The 14,059-nt window shown below is 43.5% G+C and overlaps 1 protein-coding gene across 1 annotated transcript in view; it reads right to left on the reverse strand.

Annotated features, from left to right (window-relative positions):
- Positions 1 to 315: 315 nt before the first annotated feature.
- LOC126416797 (dipeptidase 1-like) overlaps positions 316 to 14,059 on the reverse strand; it is a 504,557-nt gene continuing 490,813 nt past the window's right edge. The window contains exon 11 of the mRNA XM_050084666.1: positions 316 to 524. Coding sequence (XP_049940623.1) covers positions 426 to 524 — 99 coding nt within the window. The 3' untranslated portion in view covers positions 316 to 425. The remainder of the gene's footprint in view (positions 525 to 14,059) is intronic.

Consider the following 14,059-nt stretch of genomic DNA (forward strand, 5'->3'; position numbering starts at 1 on the left):
TGATTCTTTTCTTATGTGTGTATTTAATTACTGTATAAAACATTGTTTTACATAATGCTGAAGAAAAGGTCTTTAGTTCCTTTTCTCCCCTTTCTGTAACTAGTTGAATATCGTACTGAAACTAAAACCCTCTGTAAACTTTGATGAAGCCAATTGTATGAAAAATACTGAAAGGTTAATAAAAATATTCTATTCTGTTCCCCATTGTTGAAGGTTCTCCTACTCAATTTAAATGAATGAATGAATGAATGAATGCTTCTAGTGCTGTATGAAGCCCATAAATTAAAAAAAAAATATTTTAAAATAAATATATAATAAAAGTATGTAATCACATATATTTTTAATAAAGATTATAAAAGTTTTTGTTCACATATTATGTACAAACATACAAATCATAAAGACACACAACACACAACACACACTCCTTATCCATCTGAGCGACAGTTTGTATTATTACCCAAATCAGATGGTGGTATGAGATTTTCATAGGGTTTCACACCTTTTTTGGCCATTTCATCCCTCACCTGAAAACAAAAGAAAAATTATTTTCATATATGTGTCACAATCCACAAGCAGGACAGCAACATGCATAATCCATATGGTCATAAAAACAAAAAAAACCAACAGTAGGTCTGATACAATATTTTCTCCTCTATTGATGAAATTAACATTTATTCCCTGCACCTACCCATATATTCACATTCTGTTAACTGATTAAAGTTCGAATTATTGAGCTTAAAAACTTATGACATGTTTTTATTGCATTACAGAAGTGTGTGTTTCATACAGACTGCAGTATGAATTTAATTAATTCACACTGTTTCTTGTATGTAGTTAGTGTCACCATCCTGAAGTTCAGTGTCTTACAAACACAATGTTTTCCACAGATTTTACAAACATATAGAGGGGGCTGCGGTACGTTCTCACAAAACTTATGCTGCTTTCATAGCTGTTATTTGATTCTGGTAGGATATATGGATGACTATACTTACTACAGTTTTAGATAATTTGTATGCAACAAAAATGATTATAATAATTTGATACTAGGTGCTATGTTGCGAAGAAAAGCAAGCTGAGATTACCCATTGCTTCTCCATGCCAGAAGATTTTATCTTACTGGTTGCTGGTAAAAGAGTGAAAAATCTTAGTCAGATGCTCGTAGTATTGTAATATAGAATTTCACAATTCTGTTGCTAATTGCTAATGGTGAATTTTTGAGGAAAGATGCCGCAGAAATGAATTAATGGAGCTTTTCCTCCTACAGTTTAAGAGTACATTTCCCATAGAAGAAAGTAATTATGGTTATAGTTTTGAGAAAAAAATTAAACAGGAAGGTGACTTTTAAACTTCTTGTATGTAGTATGTGCTTTTGCAATACAGTAACAACTTATTTAACAACAAAAACAATTATTGAACAAATTATTTAATTGGACAAATAAAAAATCTACTCACCAAACAGCGGCAGAACAAATACATAAAAGACAGTTGTAATTGGCAAGCTTTCAGAGACAGTGGCTCCTTCTTCAGCCAGAAGGGTTGAAGGAGAACAAAAAAGGATGAAGGAAAAGGAAGAGGGGTAGATTTCAGGAAAGTCACCCAGAACCACAGGTCAGGGGCATGGTTCCGGGTGACTTTCTCGAAATCTACCCATTTTCCTAGACCTCTCCAGTCCTTTTCGTTCACCCTTCTTCCTTCCCCTTCAACCCCTATGTCTGAAGAAGGAGCCACTGGCTCCACAAGCTTGCCAATTACAACTGTCTTTTATGTGTATGTTCTAACGCCACATGATGAGTAGTAACAACTTATTGTTTGATTGCTAAATGATTAAATTTTGTTGAACACAGTGACCAACCTCATTCTGTGTTAACATAAATAACTAGCATTCTGGCCATCTGAATGTCTGTTCCCTTTTGCAGTTTCTTTTTAGGTATGACAATATTGTTTCACAAGGAAATTTACATGTCATTTGTCTATTTCCGATATCAGAAACTTTCATTTCGCTCTCTCTGGAGAGTAAAAGGACTCAGGAATGAGTGCTGGCTGAGACCTGAAGTGGAAAGCTCTGAGATATTTAGTGATCATGAAACATGTCTGAGAAAGACAGGTTAGAGGCCATAGGAGGGGGAGTGTTCATTGCAGTTGACAAAAATATTTTCTCTGTTGAGGTCAAAGTTGAGTGTAGCAGTGAAGTTATTTGGTTGTGTATAACAGGTCTAAATGAAACCAAGTTAATTATTATATCTAAAAACAAAGATGATGTGACTTACCAAACGAAAGCGCTGGCACATCGATAGACACACAAACATTCACACAAAATTCAAGCTTTCGCAACAAACTGTTGCCTCATCAGAAAAGAGGGAAGGAGAGGGAAAGACGAAAGGATGTGGGTTTTAAGGGAGAGGGTAAGGAGTCATTCCAATCCGGAGCGGAAAGACTTACCTTAGGGGGAAAAAAGGACGGGTATACACTCGCACACACACACATATCCATCCACACATATACAGACACAAGCAGACGTATTGTGTGTTTTTACCAGCCATCCAATGCTGCTGTGACATTTCTAGAGTCATCCCAAGAAAGTCTATGGTCAGTAGCATGTAAATACACAGCTCTTGCATTACTAGCTGGAGGTGACTTTAACTTACCAAATATTGACTGGGATGTCTATTGATTCATTGCAGGGGGTACAGACAGTCAGTCATCTGAAGTACTTTTAGAATACATTTTCTGAACATTGTCTTAAGCAGCTGGTTGGCAGCCCACACACAGTGGCAAGATCTTAGACCTTCTAGCTTCAAATGAGCCAGAGTAATTATGGATAAAGTTTAAGCAGATTGTAAATCATGGTCTGGAGAATTATTAGCAATGAGATTTGGAAATGCTGAGGAAGCAGAGGTTTTTGCACTTTCAGTTCAAAAGAGAATGTGCAAATGATGACAAGCAAAAGTTTGCAGAGCCGGCCTGTGTGGCTGTGCAGTTATAGGCGCTTCAGTTCAGAACCGCGTGACCGCTACGGTCGCAGGTTCGAATCCTGCCTCGGGCATATATGTGTGTGATGTTCTTGGGTTAGTTGGGTTTAAGTAGTTATAAGTTCTAGGGGACTGATGACCACAGATGTTAAGTCCCATAGTGCTCAGAGCCATTTGAACCATTTGAGCCGAAGGTTTGCAGAGATTCGTGCATCTGTGAAAAGATCTATACACAAAGCATATGACTACTACCACCACCATCATAAGCAAAGGATATGGCAGAGAACCTGAGAAAATCTGGTCCTATGTGAAATGGCTAAGTGGATCTAAGGCTTCCATAGAGTCACTTGTTGACCAGTCTGGTGTGGCAATTGAAGATAGCAAAATGAAATAATAAGTTTTTAATTTCATGTTCAAGAAATCATTCACACGGGAGTATCATACAAACAAACTGATGTTTGATCATTGAACAGTCTCCCGTATGGATGACATAATAATAAGCATACCTGGCATAGAGAAACATCTGAAGGAGTTGAAAACAAATAAGTCACCAGGTTTGGATGCAACCCCAATTCAGTTCTCGAAGAGTACTCTATGCATTGGCCTCTTACTTAGCTTGAATTTATTGTGAATTTCTCACCCAGAACAAAGCCCCAAGTGACTGGAAAACAGCGCAGATAACTCCTGTGTATATGCACAGCTAAAGAACGGACCCGCAAAATCACAGACCAATATCTCCAAAATTGGTTTGCTGCAGGATCCTTGACCATATATGATAAATTTTATCCAGACTGAGAAGCTTAATGTCCACAAATCTGTGTTGTTGTAGGAAGCATTGCTCGTGCAAAATTCAGCTTGCCCTTTCCTCACATGATGTATTGCAAACTATGGATGAAGGTAACAGGTAAATTCCTTATTTCTAGATTTCTGGAAAGCGTTGGACGTGGTGCTCCATTGCAGGCTGTTAAAGACGCGAGCATATAGAATGGGTTCACAGATATGTGAGTGGCTCAATGACTTCTAAAAGTTTAGAACCCAGTATATTGTCCTCGACAGTGAGTGTTCATCAGAGACAAGGGTATCATCAGCAGTACCCCATGGAAATGTGATAGGGCCACTACTATTCTCTGTATACATATATGATTTGGTGGACAGAGAGGGCAGCAGTCTGTGGTTGTTTGCTATTGCTGTGGTATATGATAAGGTGTCAAAGTTGAGTGACTATAGGAGGATACAAGATGACTTGGACAAAATTTCTAGTTAGTGTGATAAATGGCAAATAGCTCTAAATTTAGAAAAATCTAAGTTAATGCAGATGAGTAGGAAACCAAATCTGTAATGTTTCTGACACAGTCACATCATTTAAATATATGAGTGTAACGTTGCAAATGATATGAAATGGAATGAGCTTATAACGATTGTGGTATGAAAGGTGAGTGGTCAACTTTGGTTTATTGGGAGAATTCTAGGAAAGTGTGGTTCAGCTGTAAAGGAGACTGCACATAGGATACTAGTGCAAACTGTTGTTGAGTACTGCTTGACTGTTTGAGATCCGAACCAGGTTGGATTAAAGGAAGACATTGAAGCAATTCAGAGGCAAGCTGCTAGATTTGGTAGGTCTGAACAACATGCAAGTGGTATGGAGATGCTTTGTGAATTCAAATGGGAATCCCTGGAGGACAGGTAACGTTCTTCTTGAGGAACGCTATTGAGAAAATTTAGAGAATTGGCTTTTGAAGCTGACTGCAGAACGATTCAGTTGTCTCTAACATACATAGGGCATAAGGACCATGATGATAAGATACAAGAAATTAGTGCTCATACAGATGTATATAGACACTCATTTTCCCCCACTCTATTTGCAAGTGTAACAAGAAAGAAAATGACTTGGTACCCTCGACCATGCAGCTTAAGGTGGAGTGTGGAGTATCGATGTGAATGTAGATGTATATTAAGAATGAAGGAAGTACCTCTTTTTAATTCAGAATAATCTTGTGATAATTTAAGTTTCAGAATAGAAACAGGAAACCAATAATGACAAAATAACATCAGTTGATTATTCACTTACAGACACACTATGAGGATGGAGCATGAGAGAGTGAGAGCAAGAGGGGGAGACAGACAGACAGAGAGAGAGAGAGAGAGAGAGAGAGAGAGAGAGAGAGGACAGATCAGAAGAGGATGAGAGTGCAAAATGGTGAAATAGGAAAGGGGTGATCCCAACTATGGTGATTAATGAAGATTTTGGCCAAAAGGTTCACAGAGAATGGGAGAGAGTGCAATTCAGAAAAGGTGGTGCTGGAACAGATGACTTAAAATCACAAGTGTTGAAATTGTTGATATTGTGGTGAGCAACAAGTTCTGCAATGACATGGTTGAATTTGCAGTTACTCACAGTTTGACAGTAGCAATTTGGCAAGGGGAGCTATGGTCAACGACTAGTTCATCGTATGGATGGGTTTGTTGAGGTGGATAAAAGAAAATGACTCTTGAAGTATGTTTCTGGAGTAGATGACCTTAATATTGTCAGTCTACAAAGGGTCTGACTGACAGGGTTATCAATATATCAAGGCAAGTACCACTGCCCACTGCCAGATGCAGCTCACACATATGTCAAGTCTGTATGTGGGGAAGTTATTCAATAATGGATGCCAAAATAGAGGTGCAATCTATAACTGGCATTTCTGCTTCAGTCAGAGGTTTCTAGGATCTGTATATACCTGATATCCCTCCAACACAGTCGAGAAAGTTTGGCTACGAAGACATCTGGACAATAGCTACACAACACCAAACTTTTGAAAGAACTGAAGAAACCCCAACTTTTGATCTACACATCTTAAACCACTATTTCTGCAAATAGAAGTTAAAACCAAGCTCAAATAAAACAAAAGTTCCATGTTTTCGTCTGTCCAATAGATTGGCACACACAGCCCTCAATGTCTATTTTGAAGGAGACAAACTTCATCATAATTGTAGTATCATTGCCACAGATACTACTACAATGCCGCGCCAACAAAATGTTGGCACCCGTTGTCTGTCAAGCACAGCGCACTCTAGCGGGCAGTGCAGCTTGATGGAACTGGAGTGTGCCTTGTTCACTACTTACCTAGATTTCAACCTAGGCAGACACACTTTCATAATCGGCCCTCAGCCAGTTCAATAATGTTTGCATTGATTCTCTGAGGAGGGCCCATCAGGCTTAGTCCCTGAGAATATGTTGTATTGGTTCATGGTATTCCATGTTACGAGACTGTCAGTTCATAGCTGCAACTGCAGTCCTATAAACTACTGAAGATAACTAATTTCACTGTACTTTGTGTTTCTTGAATAATAATCCTCCTCTCTAACAGTGTGCCGTACCGCATATTATTGCAACCTGGACTCCTTCAGCTCCTATCAACTCGGCCTCCTACTTATTTGCACTTAGTAATGAGCTAAAAACACCCACGCGTTTTGTGCCTCTAAACAGTGAGACACAATAAATAAAATGGCAATGAGTCTGGTCCCTTACTTCCGAGTTCATTAAACTAGCTGCAATTCTGGTTCTCTGCTTCCATGTTTGTCCACTTAGTTTTACCTAGGTTGGCGATGTGCTTTCGCCCTGCGGACACTTGCTTGCTTACTTTTCTGGTTTTCCCTCATCTGCGGTATGGTAGTTGCTACCCACTTCATGGATTTGCTGCTTCCTGTTTGTTGCACCATGGCTTCGGAAAGAGAACAACCTTCGCTGCCTGAGCTTTTACAATTTCAGACGCAGCAGATGACACAGTTGCTCACAGTGATGCAAGGACTTGTGACCATACAGACTACAGTGGTGCAAGCAAACACGCCGCTGCAGCTGGCACCCCCGGTGCCTACACCACCAACACCAGCACCGCCGTTCCGATGCTTCAACCCTGACACGGAACATTGGGACAAGTACCATGCACAGCTTGAAGCACACTACGAGGCCTACCAAATTCCAAGTAATGCACGGCTGCCTTTCCTTCTTGTTCATGCAGGTGTGGAACTGTACCGTGTGTTAGCGAAACTCTTCCCTGCCTCCCGCCCGGAAGAACAGTTGTATGACGACGTGCTCCGCAAGTTGGACGCACATTACAAGGACAGTGTCAATGTCGTTGCTGTGCATTATAAGTTTTTTTGCCTGCAGCGTGAAACTGGTCAGACTAACCGCTCGTGGATTGGAGACTTGCAAGGGCTTACTTCAGATTGTGACTTTCAGTGTGCCTGCTGACTGTCCTATTCAGATGTAATGGTCAGAGACGCTATCGCGCAAAATGTGATGGACCATTGCCTCTGGGACCAGATCCTCAAATTTAAGAACCCTACTTTGCAAGAAGTGTTAGATTTGCTGGATTGCCAGGATACGTTGGACAGGGCAAATTCCGCGTTCGATGCAACGCCAGGCATGTGCGCGGTTAGTGCTTCTCACAACGGGCCCATGCACTCCGCTTTGCCGCAGCCGGCTCTGCCATACAGCCAGCAGGTGCATAAACAATTTGCTAACCATGCTTCCGCACCTAGACTCAAACCTTGCCCTAAGTGTTTTAGTGCTCAGCCCCGAGACAAGTGCCCTTCCCGACGGGCTTAGTGTTTTCTCTGTAACAAAATGGGTCATGTGCAAGCCGTGTGTTCTAAATGGAACACTCACCCCCACACGTCAGGTTTGGGTAATTTGCAGTGGCATCACCGCAACGGCTCTCGCCGTAGAACTGACTCTGAGTAACCTATGGACGTTAATGCTATTTTTGAACGGGCTTCTACGCCACGAGCGTCTCCCACAAGTCAGGTGCCTAGCCACACTTACTCAGACACTCTCATTTGCATTGAGCACGGTGCACGCAAACTGTTTGTGACTCTCCGCATTGCTGGATGTGCTGTGCATTTGCAGTTAGATACTGGTGCTTTGGTTTCTTTACTGAACCACAAGACATATGCATTGCTTGGCTCACTGCCGCTCTGCCACTCACTTTCCAAGCTGATTGCTTTCACAGGACGAGAAATTTTGGTGCCTGGTGTGTGTAGTGTACAGGCCACATATGGTGCCACCACCAGAACAGTGACTTTCCACGTCGTTCAATCGCGTGATGCTACAAACATTTTCGGACTGGATGCATTTGAACTTTTTGGCCTCTCGGTGCAAGACAATGTCCTGTCCATCTCAGCTAGTGACCATAATTACAGTGTTGACTCCCTTTGTGTGTCATTTAGTGAACTTTTCTCCGATGGCTTGGGCTGCGCTTTTAACTTTGCTGTGCATGTTGTAGTTAGAGACAATGCTATACCTGTGTACTGGCGTGCTAGCCTGGTACCGCATGTGCAACACGACGCAGTAGCTGCAGAACTCATGCATTTGAAAGATGTTGGGGTCATAGAAGCTGTGTCTGCCTCACCCTGGGCGTCATCAATAGTGTGTGTTAAGAAACCTAATGGTCGTCTCCGTAAGAAACCTAATGCCGCATTTGTGCAGATTTTAAGTCCACAGTGAATCCCCAGACTGTTGTTGCTACTTTTACTTTGCCACGCCCTGAGAACATATTTGATAAGTTGGGCGCAGGAAAGTATTTTTCTATGATTGATTTGAGAGACACGTACTTCCAGATTCTGCTCGATGACTCATCGCAGCGCTACTTTGTCATAAACATCACTTGGGACTTTTCAAGTTTTGCCGACTTCCTTTTGGTTGTGCTTTGGCGCCAGCTATTTTTCAGTCATATTTGCAGCAATTGTGTGCTACGATTCCAGGGTGCTCTAATTATCCATACGATATTGTAGTGTTGGGTCACACCACTGAAGAACATTTGCAGAACTTGAAAACTTTGCTTTGTGGCCTTTCATAGGCTGGTCTCAAATGTAACAAGAACAAGTGCAAGTTTTTTTGGACTGAGATAGAATACTTAGGCCATGTGATTAATGGACAGGTTATCCACCCCTCACTGTTGCATCTCCGTGCGATCAGAGACTTGCCGGCGCCTATGAACTTGAAGGAACTCCAATCTGTGTTGGGAAAAATTACTTATTATATTCGCTTCATTCCTAACGCTGCTCAGATAGCAGCGCCTTTGCGTTGCCTTCGGCGTAAGAGTGTGCCTTTTGTGTGGTCTTCGGAGTGTCATGCTGCTTTCCACCAGCTCAAATCTGCATTGCTCAGTGATCAGTGTTTGATTTCTTTTGATCCCTTCCGGCCTGTGGTTTTGGCTGTTGATGCGTCTTCGCTCGGCATCAGCACACATCTCTCGCACTGTGTATATTCGGTCGATCACCCAATCGCATGTGCCTCGAAATTGCACAATTCGGCGCAACAAAACTAGTCTCAGATAGAAAAGCAAGCTCTAACTATTGTCTATGAAGTCGCGAAGTTCCACGATTTTTTGTACGGTTGGAAGTTCTATCTGGTTACCGGTTCCACCTGTCCGAGCCCGTTCCAGCCTGTATGGCACAGAAATTGCAACATTGGGCAGTGTTTCTGTCCAACTACAATTATGAAATTTTGCACCGGGCTACGGCTCAACATGGCAATGCTGATGTGTTGTCTCGTCTTCCTATTGGTCCGGACGACGCCTTTGACTCCTCTGAAGTGTCGTGCCTCTATGGTGAGTCGCAAGACGCAGAGTTTGCTGATGGTTTTCCGGTCGACTTCCGTTGTATTGCTTTCGTGACGGGCGCTGACGCTTCTCTAAGCCTAGTTTTGCAGTACATCTGTACGCAATGGCCGCTGTCTGCTTCACAAATTCCTGACCCCCTGTTGTTGTTGTTGTTGTGGTCTTCAATCCTGAGACTGGTTTGATGCAGCTCTCCTTGCTACTCTATCCTGTGCAAGCTTTTTCATCTCCCAGTACCTACCGCAACCTACATCCTTCTGAATCTGCTTAGTGTATTCATCGCTTGGTCTCCCTCTACGATTTTTACCCTCCACGCTGCCCTCCAATACTAAATTGGTGATCCCTTGATGCCTCAGAACATGTCCTACCAACCGATCCCTTCTTGTGGTCAAGTTGTGCCACAAACTCCTCTTCTCCCCAATTCTATTCAGTACGTCCTCATTAGTTATGTGATCTACCCATCTAATCTTCAGCATTCTTCTGTAGCACCACATTTCAAAAGCTTCTATTCTCTTCTTGTCCAAACTGACCCCCTAGTTCGGCATTATTTTGCACAATGCCATAGTTTGTCAGTTCAGCACGGTGTTCTATTACTCCGAATGGAAAATGATCAATCCTGTGTCATGGTACCTTGTTCTTTGCAGTCGGAAATTCTCCGCCTTCTCCATGTTGGTCACTGGGGTATTGTGTGGATGAAACAGCTTGCTCGACATCATTGCACCTGGATTGGTATTGATCGTGACATTGAAGATTTACTCACTACTTGTCAGTCTTCCGCGGAGCATCAATCTGCTCCCCACTAACAGTTCTTTGTGTGGCTGACTCCTAATGAGCTTTGGCAGCATCTCCATATTGATTTCGTGGGTCTGTTCTGGGACGCCCACTGGTTGATTGTTATTGATGCTTACAGCAACTTCCCCTCTGTTGTCCCGATGGTTTCCACTACCTCGGCGAGTACCATTCGGACGTTGACGTCGATTTTCTGTCTGGAGGGTCTGCCGGAAGTGCTTGTCTCCGACAACGGTCCCCAGTTTGTCTCCAAGCAATTTGAAACATTTTGTGCTGTCAATGGCATCGCCATCTGACTACCACCCCGTTCCACCTGCACCCGCAGTCGAACGGCGAGGCTGAACGGTTCGTCCGAATGTTCAAATCACAGTTGACTAAGTTGCGCGCCCCATTCTCACGAGCGTGCTCTTTGGACCTTTTTGTCATCCTACCGCTCCCATCTGTGTGGTACTCACTCCCCAGCTGCATTGCTTCATGGTCACACCCGCAGGTCACTTTTGCAGTTACTGTGGCCTCCTTCGCCACTCGCTCCCACTGCGTCGCCTCCTTCCGGCTTCATGCCACATGCTTTGGTCTTCTACAGAGTTTTTACGGGCAGGCAGCGTTGGAACCAGGGGCACATCATTTGCTCACTTGGCTGCGCTCTGTATCTTGTTTCTGGTCCGTCCGGCTTGGTCAAACGGCACAGGAACCAGCTAAGGTTGTGCTGCCTTCCAGTTTCTGCTGCCCCCTCTTTGTCAGCAGATGCTGACATCTTGCAGTCTCACTTGGAGCCCGCGCCACTGTCATGGCTGGCGCACTACTCTGGTGTGGCCACTGCGCATGTGCTGTCACTAGGTCCACCGCCGGCTAAGGCTTCCACCTCGCCGGTCACTCCGCCGCACACCGCTGCTGCGGCATCGCCCCCATTGCCCATGGACGTTGAGCTCTCCCCGTCCCCTTCGGGCCTACCTGGGGGTGGTGTGCAGTCTGAGGAGGATTTTGAACTGGGTTTTTCCCTCACTCCCTCACGTGAATGCGTGACCGCAGGCGGGCAGTCATCCCGGGCAGTCCCTCTGTCTGCCCCCTCAGTTCTGCTGCCCCCGCGAACCTCCTCCCGATGTCGCAAGCCTTATTCCACGATGCCACGACATTTTTTTTTTGGGGGGGGGGGGGGGGTGTAGTATCATTGCTACAGGAACTACTACAATGCCACGCCAACACGAGGTTGGCAGCCCACCGTCTGCCGAACACAGTGCACTCTAGCGGGCTGTGCAGCTCGATGGAACTGGAGTGTGCCTCGTTCACTTCTAACCTAGATTTCAACCCAGGCAATGTTTGCATTGATTCTCTGAGGAGGGCCCATCAGGCTTAGTCCCTGAGAACATTTTGTATTAGTTCATGGTATTCTATGTTCCGAGATTGTCAGTTCATAGCTGCAGCCGCAGTCCTACAAACTACTGAAGATAAGTAATTTCATTGTACTATGTGTTTCTTGAATAATAATCCTTCTTTCTAACAGTGTGCCGTGCTGCATATTATTGCAACCTGGACTCCTTCAGCTCCTATCAACTTTGCCTCCTACTTATTTGCATTTAGTAACGAGCTGAAAACACCCATGCGTTTTGTGCCTCTAAACAGTGAGACACAATAATAATATACACTCAAAATACCTCGGTATCACATTAGATAAGACACTTTCTTTTAAGGAGTACTTGACATGAACATCTGCTAAGCTCAAAAACAGAAACATCATTCTCCATAAACTTTACAGCTCTCACTGGGGATTATCAGCAGACACTCTCCAGGTATCAGCACTTGGTTTGGCATACTCAGCAGCAGAGTACTGTGCACTTGTCTGGCTTAATAGTCCACATGTAAAAAAGATAAATGTATAACTTAACAAGGCCATGCGCATTGTTAGTGGGTCAATACGATCCTTTCCCACATACTGACTACCTGTCTTGAGCCACACTCCACCTCCTGATATCAGACAGAAGAGCACACTACTGCATGAATACCAGAAAATTGTTAATAACACTGCCCTTCCAATAGTGGATGATGTATTCCCTGCAGAACGAAAAAGACTACGATCAAGACATCCCACTCTCATCACAGCCAGGTCTCTCATGGAAACTGAATTCAATCCCATCAATGAATGGAAATGCTGCTGGCAACAAAACTGTTTCCCACAATGCCTGAAGCAGCTCTGCATCCAGAGCTGTTGTTATTTGTGGTATTTTATGCTGGAGAGCTGTGCTTAAATGTTGACGTGTAGTAATGTGAAATCTTTAAAAAAGTATTACCATACAATATATAAATAAATAAATGGATCTATTAGCCAGGTGGAGATCAATGTCTGAATGTAATTTGAAGAAATCTTGGGTACCCAGCTGGTTCACATCATAATTACTCCACCATATATTGGCAAACAGGCTTGTTGTCATCTTCAGCTGCTCCCTGATGTCTGCTGCTCTGCTCCTGTCAGTGTGCTTTAAATGCTGGCCATTATACCCTCCACTGCTCCACTCCTACTGCTATCCATGCAGCTGCCATGACAGTGGTGGTGGTGGTGCCAAGCTCCAAACTCTGGTCTCCAGTGTCCACACTATTGCTGTCAGGTGTGGACCTTTCCATGGGGGTATGGATTTTTTTTTTTTTTTTGTTCTGCCCCCACACCCTCCTGGCTCAGTGTAGTGTTCCATGCCTGACTGTTAACTAGACCATCTTAGACTCTGATTTCAATTGTCTCTTTATTCACACAATCCCAGAAGGTGGAATATTGCCCGAGTATTTTGGTGTTATTGTAGGCCAGAGTATCGCCAGTTTTTACACTGTAGTCAGCCACGGCTGATTTGTTGGTCTGGTGTGATTTGGTGTGGCATCCCTATTTACGACACCTCTCTCCTATTGTGCAAACATTTTCCCCAATGTTTGGTAGACTCCTGGTTTGTGCAGGCCTACATCATCCTTCATTGAGTCTAGCTGTGTTGATGTTTCTATCATTACATAAACAACATGTTTGTCATCTGGTCTCATGGACGGAATAGCTGAAGTGAATTTCTCAGTCACCCGAATTCGCAGCAGTTACCATGGAGGTGGAACAGGATGGTGCCCTCCCATTTCTAGATGTTCCAGTGAAATGGAAACCAGATGGCAAGCTGGGACACTGAGCATACAGAAAACCAATACACACTAATCTGTATCTGCATGTCTCCAGTAATCACCACAACTCCCAGGGTGAAGGCATTTTACATACAATTATCACAGGGCACAATCCATCCATGACCAAGACAAACTTCCAACTGATCTGAAGAATGTCGAGACAAGATTCTGGAAAAATAGGTACAGCAGCAAGCAGGTAAGGTGTGCCTTTAGGCAACAGCAGGATGAAAAAGAAATAGAGCACATCCCGTTTGTTGGCAATAATTCTAGACATTGGCAGGACCTAGAAGCTATATAATGTTAAATATTTATTTCGTCCACTGCATAAAATATTGACACTGCCAGCTCTTTGCAAAACCAGGGGTCTACCAAATCCCTTGCCATTACAGCAAAGCATACATTGGAGAAACTGTACACACGATAGAAGAGAGATGCTGTGAACATATATGCCACAATGAGTCACACCAGATCACCGAATCGGCCATGGCCAACTACTATGGCTGTACTATGGAACACAAAAACATCAAAAACTCAGCAGGCTTCCTCCTTCTGGGA

Source organism: Schistocerca serialis, chromosome 8 (genome assembly GCF_023864345.2).
Source record: "Schistocerca serialis cubense isolate TAMUIC-IGC-003099 chromosome 8, iqSchSeri2.2, whole genome shotgun sequence".
In the NCBI taxonomy this organism is placed as follows: Eukaryota; Metazoa; Arthropoda; class Insecta; order Orthoptera; family Acrididae; genus Schistocerca; species Schistocerca serialis.